The sequence below is a fragment of the Gekko japonicus genome, unplaced genomic scaffold, assembly GCF_001447785.1.
Source record: "Gekko japonicus isolate JY-2015 unplaced genomic scaffold, Gekko_japonicus_V1.1 scaffold2166, whole genome shotgun sequence".
In the NCBI taxonomy this organism is placed as follows: domain Eukaryota; kingdom Metazoa; phylum Chordata; class Lepidosauria; order Squamata; family Gekkonidae; genus Gekko; species Gekko japonicus.
In genome coordinates, this window is record NW_015172612.1 from 162,708 (window position 1) to 177,707 (window position 15,000).

At 47.1% G+C, this 15,000-nt stretch overlaps 1 protein-coding gene across 1 annotated transcript in view; it reads left to right on the forward strand.

Moving 5' to 3' along the window:
* The window catches only part of ADCY1 (adenylate cyclase 1 (brain)), a gene marked incomplete at both ends in the record, with an annotated part of 244,343 nt that overhangs the window by 96,929 nt on the left and 132,414 nt on the right, over positions 1-15,000 (forward strand). Inside the window, one exon of the mRNA XM_015421633.1 lies at positions 7,655-7,804. Coding sequence (XP_015277119.1) covers positions 7,655-7,804 — 150 coding nt within the window. The remainder of the gene's footprint in view (positions 1-7,654; positions 7,805-15,000) is intronic.

Here is a 15,000-nt window from a genome sequence, read left to right on the forward strand (position 1 = left end):
ATGGGGGGCAGTCACATCGGCGGCATATAGGGCCTTGCTGTCCCTAGAAGTTACTTGTAAGGTGGTGACATGGAAATTTGTCCATTCCTTTACAAAGTACTATAGGATTGACAAACTAGCCTCGGCAGAAGCAGCATTTGACAGTAGAGTGCTCCTTCAGGCCCTGTAGGCACTGGAAGTTGTGTGACCCACCCGGGGGGAGCACTGCTTTTTTATGTCCCAGGAGTAAGGAGTCAAGGACTGCCCCACTCCTGGACCACCGGAGAATGGAAGATTTGTATTCACTTACTGTGAAGCTTCCTTCTCGGTGGTCCAGAGTGGGGCAGTCCTACCCACCCTCTCTTGATGGATATGACTTCCGGTCCTTTAGGTTTTGCAGTGGTTCAGTTGTTCATGAATATGATCTAACTGATTACGTGATGTGGTGGACTGTTGCTGCAGGTTTGTATTTGGTTAAGCCCATGGCTGTGATGGTATTCCCCAGTTGTCTGAGGGGGAAGGAGTTATTTTTTAAGTTAATTTACAGCAGCTCGGTGGCTTTCGGTATGACTGGGGATCAGAGGATAAGCCCCTCCCCTCTGGGATCAAAGTTTGCTGGCCCTTCCTACGGAAGGGGGAGGTGCTTTCCCAGGAGTAAGGGGTCAAGGACTGCCCCACTCTGGACCACCAAGAAGGAAGCTTCACGGTAAGTGAATACCAATCTTCCATTTTGTAGCAATGTCACTTTTATGTAAATATACTCTCTAAATATCGAAACTCCATATTGGCCAACATGATGGGTTTTTCCGATTCCATAAAGTTTACAAACTTTTGAATGATTCCTCTGTTGAAGTAACTGAGAAAGTGGCTAAGTTCCTTCAATCCGCCATGCTGCTACGCCAAGGAAAAGTATAGTCGTAACCTATTATTTTATTCAATGTATTTGTAATACAGTGTCCTACTTATATACTTTTATAATGACTTTGTTCTACTGATTTGTGCCAATAAAGGCTGACTTGAGGAGGAAGAGGAGAGGAGGAGGAGATTGGATCTATACCCCGCCCTTCACTACCCAAGGGAGTCTCAGAGCAGCTTACAAACTCCTTCCCTCCCCACAACAGACACCCTGTGGAGGTAGGTGGGGCTGAGAGAGCTCTTTCAAAAACTGCTCTTTTTCAAGAACAACTCTTATCAGAACTATGGCTTGCCCAAGGTCATCCAGCAGGTGCAAGTGGAGGAGTGGGGAATCAAACCCGGTTCTCCCAGATTAGAGTCCACACACTTAACCACTACACCAAACTGGCTTGTACAGGTTTCACTGTACAAAACGATTTATAGACAAATAAATGATTAGGGACTGTGGGCTGTACTGCTGTGTGTGGCTTGCTGTGGATGGTATCCTATTGTGTAAGTTTTGCACTGCTTACTGTGTCATGTTGACACATCTGCCATGCTTCAGTTCCGTCTTTTAGATTTCTGGTTGCTTCCAGACTTCTGCAATCCTAGTGCATGGCTTATTGAACGTCCCATTCTGTGGATTGTAGTGACTCACTCTGTAATCCACAGTGAGTTCTTGTGAGAAAGGTGGGCTATAAATAAGGCAAACGAATAAATACAAAATTAATGAAATTATTTCCATATGTACTTAGCTCCCGATCAGATCTGTGAGGGTTAACTGTGAATTAAAAAGTGTGGAAAGGAAACTTTATGAAACACGAGATAAAACCTTGAAGTAAGCTGACCTCTGAGTATAAAGAGTAGCCGCTTCTTTTCTGGGGCAGAACTGTTTGGTTCCTCTTTCGGGCTCCTCAGTTCTTGAAATGTGTTACCTCTGCTGTGCATCAGCATGCTACTCATGACAAGGACTGATTGCAGAAATCTCTGGGACATTTTTCCTGTGGTAATACGGAAAGGATGTTTGCGATGTCTTCTTAGTTCAATAGCAGCCAATCAGATTACAGAGTCCAGGAAGGGAAGCTAGGCCGGAAGCAGTGTTTCTTTGTGAAACCTTGCATTCTGTTATATAAATACGTTTCTTTTTAAGGACTCAAAAGACTGAGATTCTCAGACCGCCCATGATGTGGACCTCTGCAACTTACGATCCACCAAACCAAATGTACCTCAGCAGCCATTCATGGCTGTCCATTGAAGGTCCCCATAAAACTCCTGTCTGGGGTGGCAAAAATTTATTTATTTATTTATTTTTCATATTTGTATCCCGCCCTCCCCAATGGGGGTGTGTGTGTCCACGGTCATCAAGAACCTTGCATGTCGCAGCTGGGGTTAGTTTCATGAAATGCGAACTGTGCAGGTGCAGGGGAAGTTCTCTTCTCCTCCTCCCCCCCCCCCAATCAAGTCACAGCTAACTTATGGTGACCCTGTAGGGCAGAGGTGTCAAACTCATTATCTTCCTTATATATAAAAGCCGAATGGTGGTGGCACTTCTCTAGAACATTCCACATGCTCCGGAATTGGTTGGCGCCCTGGTGTGTCACTCAGAATCTGTCACTATCCACTGGCTGCATTGCTTGAGTCTCGCCTCCAGCATTCTAAACAGTTTGCTGTTCCTCTCCCCCCCATAGCCAGTCAGAACACAGAGGTTATTTGCATATGCAGCCTCATTGGCCTTTGCCGGCGGGCGGGCAGAGGTCGTTTGCATATATGACTTGATTGGCTTTTGCCTCTAACATTCTAAACAGTTTGCTGTTCTGAGGTAAAATGTGTCCAATCTCCAGGTGAGGGCTGGAGATCACTCAGAATTACAACTGCTTTCCAGATGGCAGAGATCAGTTCCCCTGGAGAAAATGGTGGGCTCTGTATCCTTATATGCTGCTGAGGTGGCCCATGTATGACAGCCAATGTGACGTAGCAGTCAGGGCTTCAGAGCACGGGAAAGGCTGCAGGTGTGTGAGGGGTGGAAAGCTGAAGAGTGAGGGGGAAATAAAGGTAGGTTGATGATTGGCTGGGAAGGAGATAGGGTTGCCAACTCCAGGTGGGAAATTCCTGGAGATGTGAGGGATGGAGCCTGGAGAGGGTGAGGTTTCAGGAGGCATGGACCTCGGACAGGTACAAAGCCATAGACTCCACCCTCCAAACCAACCATTCACTTCCGGGGAACCATCCTTGCCAATCTCCAGGTGAGGGCTGGAGATCACTCAAAATTACAACTGTTCTTTAGGTAGCAGAGATCAGTTCCTCTGAAGAAAATGGTGGACTCAGTGTCATTATACCCTGCTGAGGTCGCCACATCAAATTGACACTGAGTGTCCAAGGCTGGGGCACCCGCCCAGAGCCTCTTTCTAGAGCTCGTTGTATTTATTTCCACAACTAGCCTTTTTCCTAGTCCGACATAAATGTCACTTTGTCGGGCTGGACTGTGTGTGCCATGAAACGTAATGCCTGGTAACAGAGATATCAACTGTATAAAGGACAGCCGCTCATGTGCTCCGAGTTGTTGTATCCTCACTGCAAGGCCCCCTGGGGTGGGAGGGGGATGCAGAGGAAAACCCGTATGGGCAGACTGGAGAGCCAGCGGTGCAGCACTTGACTGCAGCGGGTGAGGTTGTTCTGCCATGCCGAAGCCACAATCGGAGTGGGTCCACCCACTCCCCCCTGAGCAGTCTCCTGTTCCCTTCCTTGCACTTGTCGCTTGCAGGCCACATAAGAGCCCTGGGTGGGCTGGTTCTGGCCTCCGGGCCTTATGTTTGACACCCCTGCTGTAGGGCTTTCAAGGCAAGAGACATTCTGAGGTTGCTTGTCATTGCCTGCCTCTGCATCGTGACCCTGGACTTCCTTGGGGTGGGGGTCTCCCATCCAAGTCCTAACCTACTTAGCTTCTGAGATTTGTCAAGATCGGGCTGGTTTGGGCCATCTGCATCCTCCACAGTTTCTGTTCCCAGAAAACACCAGAGAAATGTTAGCATCTTTATTAGCTGGAATAAAGCGTTTGTTAGTCCTCAGGCTGCCACTGGACTCTTGTTGATTTCCACCCACAGAGCCATCCCATATATACAGACTTATGAATCTGGGGAGAAAGATTTCTGTTCTATTTGAAGCAATTCTATGGTGCAGTTAATTCGAAGCAATCGGGGTTGTCATTCAAAAGTCCCAGGGTTTTGGTTCTTTGCTTATGGGGGAACCGTCCTATTTACTGATACATTCATTCATTCATTCATTCATTCATTTTATTACGGTCAGAGACCCATTAAACAACATACAGAATCAGAAAAAACAGTCCTATTTACTGGTACAGAGATTGGATTATGATGCCACTTGGTAACGTTTCTGAGAATTGCGATCTGCAGGTTACGAATCTGCGGCAGAAATGGAGTTTCTTAGGCCTTTTTCTGTGCTGGAAGGAGCTTTCCACGCTCAGCAGTTGTTTTAAACGGCCTGGTAACTGGAGCATGCATCCTTGGTGCTGATTTGCATTTCATTCCGATTTCCACGCTTCTTCCTCCAGCCACAAGAGCTGGAAACACAAGCTCCTTCTCCGAACCTTCCAGTTCATTATTCATGCCGGCGCAACGAACAGCAGGCCTAAACTATGCGTGGGGCTGCCTTGGTGGATGGTTGACAGGCGAAAGCTGGCCAGAACACAGCTGCCTACACCCACTTCTTAGCGGTGGTGGTTTCACCTGGAATTAAAGCTTCCATCTTAACAGTCTCAAGTGTCTACCTTTCGATTGTAACAGCAGAAAGGTTACCACCAGAGCATCTCCCGTCCTGTGGCTTTTTTTGGTCTCCTCGCTGAAGCTTCCTCCCCTGTCCTCTGAATTCAGTTTTATGTTACAAAAAATGGGAGGGATGAGGGGGGGGGAGTAGCGGAAGGAACTGGCTGGGAGGCACGGCAGAGGCAAGGGTCCCCCATAGCAGGGGTCCAGTGTTCCCTCTAAGCTGAGTTAGTGTGAGCTAGCTCAAAGTTTTTTAGCCTCCAGCTCAGACATTTTTTGTCTTTGCTCAGGAAGGGATGGCTCCGGAGCAAACTGGTTTATGCAGTAGCCAAAAAAGAGAAAAGGGGAAAAAACTGAACCTAAAACCTAGAATTCAGAACCTAAAAAGGTTAGTCAAGAATAGAAGAGGGCCAACTCTAAAAATCTAATTATGAAACATACAAAAATGTACATGTATTTATTCAACACAAATTGTATTTATTCAACACGGCTTTTAACTTAAGGAACATTTCATTGGGAACATTTGGCTGTACAATCTCAGGTGAATATATAGTTGACCAGAGAGAAGTACTACTGGACATGTGATTGCACTGGAGGCTTCATTTGCATTTTTGTATTTCTTTTCTTTGCCCAGTGGTTAAACTTTGGAACAATTGTTTTCTGGTCTCTATTCCATATTCTGTATATGTATGATTGTATATATTTTTACATATCAGCCAACATGTTCTATTTGTATTAGACCTCTGAGGAAGGCCTGTAAAGGCTGAAACGTGTTAGGTCTATTTCATCAGCCTTTGTATGTTTTTATATTTGTATATGAGGCATGAATGGGCCCTTATTTGTTATTTTAATTCATGTTGAATAAATACATGTATATTTTTGTACGTTTCATAATTAGATTTTTAGAGTTGGCCCTCTTCTATTCTTGGCTAACCTTTTTAGGTTCTGAATCATGCAGTAGCCAAATCACTTGCTCACAGCTTTAATGCCAGTAGCTCACAAAGTAGAGTTTTTGCTCATGAGACTCCACAGCTCAGAGGGAGCATTGCAGGGGTCCGCAGTCTTTTAGAACCTGTGGGCACCTTTGGAATTCTGACAAAGGGTGAGGGGCACACCCCCAAAATGGCTGCTATGGGAAGCATAGGGTTGCCATCCTGGAGATATGGACTGGAGATCTCCCAGATTTACACCTGGTCTCCAGTCTATAGAGGTCCATTTCCCTGGAGAAGCCGGCTCTTTTGAAGGGTGGACTTTATAGTGTTATACCCCTCTGAGGTCTGTCTCTTCCCCGAGCTTCACATTCCCCAAGCTCTGTCCCCAAAATCTCCTGGAGCTGGCAACCTTCGCGCGGCGCCAACTACAAAATGGCCACCACAGGACGCGGAGCAGAGTACAAAATGGCTGTCCGAGGAGGAGGGGCTACCACACAAAGTCAGGGAGGTTATGTAAAATTCTCGTAGTAATCTCTGCAGCAGATTGCCAATGGCCAATCGGAAGCCATAAAAACACTTGATAGGTGCCAGGAAAGGGTCAGTAGGTGTTATGGCGCCCAGCGGCACCATGTTGGGGGGCCCTGCCTTGTTGCATTGCTACTTTCAAACAGTGTTCCATGATTCTGTGAGCTTAGGCAGATCATGAGAGGGAGGGCAGGAAGGGTTGCCTCAGTGCTTCGTTCTTGTGGCCCTTTCTTACACGCCCAGGGAAATGGTGATTGCCACTTTAGGGTCAGGAAGCAATCCTGGAGGTTCTTTGTCATCTTCTGGGCATGGAACAGCGGTCACCGGCGATGTGTGTGTGTGTGTGTGTGTGTGGGAGGTATTTGTGAATTTCCTGCATTGTGCGGGGGCTTGGGCTAGATAACCCTAGAGATCCCTTCCCTAGGGCTAGATAACCCTAGAGATTCTATGACTTTAATGACCTATAGCTCCAAAACCCACTGTCTTCCTTGGCCAGCTGCTGGCCAGCCGTGGTGATAATGCTATTTGATGGCTTCTTGTTAGTGTGAATTCCGTCTCAGGTAACTCGCTAGGTCCTAGTGCCTGGCCACCAGGTGCCAGCCTTGAGGTTCACGGCCCTTGAAGACAGTTTCAAGAAGAAGGGCTGTGGGTCAGTGGTAGAGGCATGTGCTTTCCTTGCAGAGGTCCCAGGCCCACTTGCTAACATCTCCAGTCTAAAAGACGACAACTAGCGGGGTTGGGGGAGCGGCTCCCAGTCAAAGTAGACAGCGGTGGACCACAGGGGCAACTCGAATGATAAAAGGGTTGGAACACTTTCCCTATGAGGAAAGGTTAAGGCGCTTGGGGCTCTTTAGCTTGGAGAAACGACGACTGAGGGGTGACATGATCGAGGTTTAAAAGATTATGCATGGGAAAGAGCAGGTAGAGAAAGAGGTACTTTTCTCCCTTTCTCACAATACAAGAACTCGTGGGCACTCCATGAAACTGCTGAGCGGTCGGGTTAGAACGGATAAAAGGAAGTCCTTCTTCACCCAAAGAGTGATTCACACTTGGAATTCACTGCCACAGGAAGTGGTGGCGGCTACAAACATGGACGGCTTCAAAAGGGAATTAGATAGGCATATGGAGCAGAGGTCCATCAGTGGCTATTAGCCACAAGGTATAGATAGGGGCTCTGGGGCAAGGGATGCTCTGTCTTCTTGGTGCTTGGGGGGGGTCAACAGTGGGAGGGCTTCTAATGTCCTGGCCCCACTGGTGGACCTCCTGATGGCACCTGGTATTTCTGGCCACTGTGTGACACAGAGTGTTGGACTGGATGGGCCTTTGGCCTGATCCAGCATTGGCGTCTCTTATGTTCTTATGTTCTTATGTAGGGGTCAATGGTATGTGGCAAGTTCCTGCGACCTCTGATGAGCAGGACACATTTTTGAAATGATGTCACGGACGTGGCTGGATTCTTAGACATGATAACTCAGAGCTGTGCGAGAATGCGTGTGTGATAATATATTTTTTTTCCCTTTTGTCCCCTTCTCTCTCCCCTTACAGCTTGTGGCCAATGCTATCCTTTTTGTCAGTGTAAATTTGTATGGGGTCTTTGTGAGGATTTTGACAGAGAGGGCACAAAGGAAGGCTTTCCTTCAGGCCAGGAACTGCATAGAGGACAGGCTGAAGCTGGAGGATGAAAATGAAAAACAGGTCAGTGACATGAGCTCTTGTTTTGCTTGTCTTTAACCGTGTCTTTCTCCGGTGTCGCGGTGGCAGTCCTTCCTGCGGGACAAGAGACCGATCTGTAAGGAAGGTACCTGATTGCAAAAGTGTATTTTGGCTCACAGAGCAGACCGTTGCCGTGCTGTTCACGCGTGAACAGCATTCACCAGAAAAGAAACCTCAGCGTGCAGGGCTGTTTCCGTATAGTTGGGATAAGCTACAGATTAAGGGGAAAGGCACAGAGAATTGCAGGATATTTCTGTGGTAGCTGGCTAGGAGCAAGGCAGCACCATGCCCAAAATGCAAATTATATTTTAATGTGTAAATTGGATTTCAGAGTCACGCTTTAGTACTGGGGGGGGGAGGGGGACGGCACACACTTTAAGGAATGCACTGTGCTGTTATACTGAAATGAATTTGAAGCCAGTGAGCACGCTCCTCCAGTGAAACCCTAAACTGATGCTCTTTTGTGTGAATAGTCTCAAAGCCCATTGATTTGCAACCAAATAATTTCCAGTCAAGCCAAGGGGAAGATAACCTTTCAGAACAGATCTGTGATTTGAGGTGAACAGGCCGTGTACGTTATTTGAGAATCATCATGGACTCTGTTACAGTTTGCTTTCAGATCTGAGAGGGCATGTTTCATGAAGTTTTTCCCCCTCCTTCTCTGGTAGGATCGTGGTTATTTGATTTAGGGGGTCTGCTTATTGCACAAAGAAGAGAGACCTCTGTCCTGCGAATCACAGCCTCAGACAGGGGTGTCTGAGTAGACAAAAGAAGGACAAAAACAGTGGTTAATGCTCCCTCTAAGCTGTGGAGTCCTGTGAGCAAAAAATTCTACTTTGCGAGCAACTGGCATTAAAGTTGTGAGCAAGCAATTTGGCTACGGCATAAATTAGTTAACTCTGAAGCTATCCTTCCTGAGCTAAGACAAAAATGTGTGAGTCAGAGGCTAAAAAACTATGAGCTAGCTCACACTGCTGCGGTGGCTTAAGTGGTTAAGACGCTGAACTGCAGGCTGTGGAAGGTCAGTAGTTCAGCAGTTCGAGACCCGGGTTGCCGCATGACGGAGTGATGTTGTTTGGATCGAATCCACAGAGAGACTGACAGCCTTAGAGCTAAGGAAGAAGTGATTTGGACATAACTGGAACGGGAGCTTTCTGAATTGTTTGGAGTGGAAAGCTATGGGAGGAGGCAAGCCTAGTAACAGTATCTATTAGATCTTACATAAAAGGTAAAGGTTCCCTTGCTCGAAAGCCAGTCGAATCCGACTCTAGGGTTGCGGTGCTCATCTCCGTTTCAAAGCTGAAGAGCCAGCGCTGTCCGATGACGTTTCCGTGGTCATGTGGCCGGCATGACTAAACACCAAGGCGCACGGAACGCTGTTACCTTCCCACCGAAGTGGTACCTATTTATCTACTTGCAATTTCCTGCTTTCGAACTTCTAGGTTGGGAGGAGCTGAAACTAGAGACGGGAGCTCACTCCATCGTGTGGCACACTCGGGTCTCGGACTGCTGAACTACTGACCTTCCGGCTGGCAGTTCAGCATCTTAACCTCTTAACCGCCTCTGCATGTCTCTTCCCTTGAAAATCCACGGGATTCTCATAAGTCAGCTGCGACTTGATGGCAAAAAAAAAAAGAAAGAAAGAAAAGAAAAGAAACATAAAATGCAATTCCAGTAGATGTGGTATGTTTCCATTTCTTTTATTTGTGGTATCAGGGATACAAAACACACATACAGAAAACGAATGGTCACGTCTACCTAATAGGAGAACGTGTTCCTTTCCGAACATGATCTCCGGGGGGGGGGGGTTTCATGTGTTTGTGGTTGCTGTGCATCTTTCCCCCCCCCCTTGCCATGCAATCAATCAAGTGTACAGTCTCAATAGCTACACGCAGGGAGTTTTTCCCCAGTGATTATAGGATTGCTAACTTCTTGATGCTGAGAACCCATGTATATTTTTAGCCCTAGTTAAATGTCAGTTGAACACATACACACGATTTACTGAATAGAAATCACTCCCCCCACAAGTACCCCCCCACAGAAACATAAGCATAAGTAACGAAGAAGCTGTGCAGGTTGATACTGAGACGTAGGCTGCAGAACAGAAGTCCAGGGCCCATGCATGCAAAATATCCATATGAGGAAGTAGAGTTGTGCTCTGCAATTTCCCTGGCAACAGGTCCTGGCACGGCTCTCGCTTGCACCACCAGTAAAATTACCAAATCCCTGAGTCACTCACCCCACTCAAACTATAGAAGGAGGTCCAGTGCGTTGGCCGCTCAAATGAATAATCCATCCTAGAAGCCGATGCCGCGGGAAGATTAAGGAAAGATCCACGGGCACATAGAGGGATCTTGTGCATACGGGTCTGGATTTGTGCCCCTTGAATGTAGTCCTGTATGGAGCTGGGGCTTAAGCAGGCAAAAACTGCATGCTGGTTTCAGCCCCATAGCCAGAAAGTTTTGGCGGCGGGGGGGGGCAGGAGCGCTGGGGCAGGGGAGCGGAGATCTTACTTTGATTAAGTGAGGGAGCAAAGGCATGCCCCCCCTCTCTCTCTCTCTCTCTCTCTCTCTCTCTCTCTCTCTCTCTCTCTCTCTTTCTTTCCTCAGTACTATTACTGTCCAAGTTCCAAAGGAGATCCCATTGAAGTAACAATGGTATCTTTCCATTATCATGGCAAGCCCTAGACCAGGGGTGTCAAACATGTGGCCCAGGGGCTGGATCAGGCCCCCAGAGGGCTTCTATCAGGCCCGCAGTGGAACTGGCTGTCTTTTGCTGCTGCTTCCAGTTCTGCTGCCGCTGCATCATCATAGGTTTGCAGCTTACAGATACACACCTGAACAGCACACTCAAGATTGCAACAGCACAGACATTTTGATGCAGTAATTCAGAGCAAGAGGTGTCAGTTATCAGACACTGTTAAATAAACAAAATCTTGCAAGAGTGCTAATGTTTTAAGCATGTTTTTATTTTAAGTTAAAAAACCCCATTGTGTTTGTGTCCTTTATAAAGTTTATATCTTCGCTACCTGGCATCTCCTGCCAACCTAGCAGTTCGAAAGCAAGAAATTGCAAGTAGAAAAATAGGTACCACTTCGGTGGGAAGGTAAGAGCGTTCTGTGCGCCTTGGTGTTTAATCATGCCGGCCACATGACCACGGAAACGTCTTCAGACAGCGCTGGCTCTTCGGCTTTGAAACAGAGATGAGCACCGCAACCCTAGAGTCGGATTTGACTGGCTTTCGAGCAAGGGAACCTTTACCTGGCATTACATTTTATGACACACATGGCCCGGCCCAACAAGGTCTCATTTATGTCAGTTCCGGCCCGCGAACAAATGAGTTCGACACCCCTGCCCTAGACTGTCTTTTAGGCGCAATCTTCGGAGAGTTGGAGGAAGAGAAATGACATCAGAACAAGCCACTAGTGTCTGGTGGAAGCTGAGTATGTGACCAAAGGAAGCCTTCACATTCCGAGGCAGTAAGCCTCTGAAACATATGGGGAAGTCCATGGCTCTATGTACTGCTGTTGGACCTCCAGAGGAACTGGTTGGCCACTGTGTGACACAGGGTTGCTGGACTAGATGAACAAGTGGTCTGATCCAGCAAGGCTCTTCTTATGTGACGGTGGGAAGCCATGACTGGCTAGCGAGAGGCGAGGGGTGGCCACAGGGATCTTTTCAGAGGGCTTTGTTTGGCAGACATGTGAGCAAGCCCTAGACAGTTCTGTTGATATGTGAAAATGGGATCAGGTAATATTTTGAGGAAGGGAATAAGAGGAAGATATTGCAATAGAAGCGTGCAGCCAAATATGTAGTTCAAGTCCATGTGTGAAACTGAGTCCTCTTTAGCCACGTAGAGTTACCAGGCAGTGGTGGTGATGTGATGTTACAAAGAGGTCTTGGAGATGGATTCATGAGATAATGGAAAAAATAATAAGAACTAATATTCCGTTCACTCCAGAGATACTGTTATTGAATATATTTCCAAAAGGCTTTGATAAAGCAGATAGGTATTTGATAGTTCATGTGTCGACAGCTGCAAGGATAGTATATGCCAAATATTGGAAAATAATGGAAATACCAATGAAACAAGAGTACGTGAACAAGCTATTTGAAATGGCGGAAAATGACAAACTGACACTTGAGATGAGAGCTGGTACAGAATGGACTTTTCAAAAAACTTGGAAGAGATTCTACGATTGGTATAATGTAAATGTAACTGATAGATAAATGTAGTAATTTGAGAACGCAGAAAAGATAAGCCTAGTGAAATAGATAACAAATTTGGAAATTTAATAAGCAGAAGAAATAATAAAATCTCTTGTTATAGGTTATATGTTGTGGGGGGTAGTTGGGGGTTGTTTGTATGTATGTCTGTATGTCTGTAGTATATAATGGGAAAAAAATAATAAAAGTGTACCCTCGGGTACTTAGGAGCCGCCCAGCCGCACCGACGCCGTCGTCCCCGGGACCCGATGAGACGCCTCCGAGGTGCCCGGGCCGCGCTGCCAGCGGCAGAGGCCCGGCTTCAGAGGGAGATGTCCCGGAACGGCCCTCGGCCTTGAGCTGCCTGGAGGGAGAGAGATGTGGGGTGAATCCAGCTGCTGAGGCTGGAGAGAGGGAACCGGAAGGAGACCGCGCCCCCAGCTCAGCGTCCTATCCTAAGAAGGGAAGGCGGGGCCGAAGTTGTCGGTGGAGGGCGGAACTTTAGGCAGAGCAGGTGTCACAGAGCAGGAATAAAAAGGGTAACAGGAACAGAGGCCGAGGAGGATGAGACGGCACTGGCGGCTCTAAGGGCGGGAGAGAAAGAAGGAGCAGCCTGAATACGCCACGGGAGAGCGGAGGGTGGTGACGTAACCTCCTCCCCTCCCGACTGTCAGAGGCCTCTGTTGTTCCCCTCTTCCACTCCCCGGGTGACAGGTAGCGGTGGCTCATAGGTTGGAGCAGCAGGGGACCAGCGACAGCGACGAGGGGTCGTCCGGCTCATGCGACACTCTAGACCAGGGGTGGCCACACTTGCTTAACGCAAGAGCCACATAGAATAAACGTCAGATGTCAGAGAGCTGCAAGACATGAGCAAATATTGCACACATGTTTTTATTGCAAAATATGCTTTTTATTAACATTAAATGAGACTGCCAAAAATAAAAACAAAAGGGGTAAAAACAGATATTGATAACAATATTTATTTATCCAATTATATTTGTAGGCTGGGGGGGAAGGGCTTTCAGAATGCATTTAAAGTTAAAGTTGCTTTCTTTCTCTGTTCCCTCCCCCCCACGCACCTCAAGCCTACCCAGGGAGGGGAATACTGACTGGGGAAGGGAAAACCAGTCGAGGAAGCACGCCTCCCCTTCGCTTCCCCAGCCGCCCTGCAGGGAGCCACACGATACGTGTGAAAGAGCCGCATGCGACTCCCAAGCTGCAGTTCGGCCACCCCTGCTCTAGATTCTAAGTAGGCTCCTGCTCCCAAGGAACTTACAGATTACATAGACAGACAGTTGTGGTAAAGAGCAAGAGACAGTTAGGTGGCGGAGAATGATGGAGCTGAAGCCGCAAAGGTCCAGGGAAGGGATATAATGGGAAACAAGGGCAGAAAGATATGGTAGAACGAGGCAGTAGAAGAAGAGGAAAGGCAAATGCATAGAACTACTTTGCAATTCATTCTCGTTTTCTGAACGACAAATACCAAACGTTAAAATTACACTAAGGCTCCGATCACACACAGAAGTTGCCGCGGGATACTCACGGATGCCGGGCGGATTTAACGGGCGTGATCACACAAGCACATCTGGCAAGCGTCACGCACCCGTTGGTAAGCCATCGCATCCTGCCGAAGCTCCAGAGTTATAAGCTACCACAGAAACGCCACTATTTTACGCTTGCGACGGGGCCACAGATGAATGTCCTCCATCTGATCACTCCAGCGCCACATGAAGCGCGCCGGAAATGTGCGCCGACAAACTGCTACCCCCAATTCCCGCGCTCCGACAACCTCGTCCCCCCGATGCCCTGCCGTCATGTCTATTCGCATTCGGCCGGGTCACAACTGCGGCGCAGCAAAAAGCCACGCCTCCACCCCGCGTTCTCTGGCCAGTGTGAACGGGACTTAATATTTACTTACAATAACGATTTGTAGCTTCTTATTCAAATACCGGGTTCCAAATTAATGTAGGGATGAAACAACAACATTCTTTAAAAAAACAAAAAACCTTTCCCTGATGTACTTGAGAATGTCATTAATTAAATCAGGGTGGGGAAGAAACCCCGGTTGACATTTGAACAAACATACCCTTTAAGATGTAAAATGTTGACATACCAAGCGCAGCTGTATCACCAAGCGATCCTCTCCACGAGCAACTGTGATAATTTCCTACGATATTCCCTCTCCACGAGCAACTGTGATAATTTCCTCCAACTTTTTTTGCTCCTCGGAGATATATTTGTAATAGCAGATAGTGCATAGTTAATTCTGACGACTGTATTTTTGCATTGCAAAAAAAAAAAATGTGATGCAGACACCCACTTTGGAGCTGCTGTTTTCAGGAAAGGTGGCAGAAGAACTGGGTCAAGTAGTGGTGACTGAAGAGGACGTTCTAGGGGTAGTGGATAAATTAAAAGTAAGAAGTCACTGGTTCCCAGGTGGCACACCCTGAGGTTTCTTAAGGAAATCAAATGTAAAAATTTTCCATCTCATATCAAAACCATGCTCGTTGCTAAAACTGGCATTCTTTGCAAAGGACTGAAAGGTGACAAAAGTTAAGAAATAGAGATCAAGAGATCAAGTACGCAAAGAAAAAAGCCCTGCTGAGGAAGCATCAGCGTGACATTTGCAAAGGGAAGTCCCGTCTCACCAACCTTTTGGAGGTACTTAGGATTACTGAATGCAGGGAGAAGGGCGATTCAGTAGACATTATAAACTCAAACTGCCAAGAACCTTTGAGAAAAGTCCCTTACCCAAAACATCTTAGTGAATTTAGCAGCTGTGAGATAAAAGCACGGAACCTCCTACACAGAGGTGTCAAACTCATTTGTGCTGAGGGCTGGAACTGACACAAAAGTCATTTTGTTGGAGCAAGCCATGTGTGCCACAAAATGTAACGCCAGGTGCCAGAGATATAAAGTCTATAATACTGTTAATTGGCAAAGCCAATTAACAATATTAGTGTTTTACTCAAA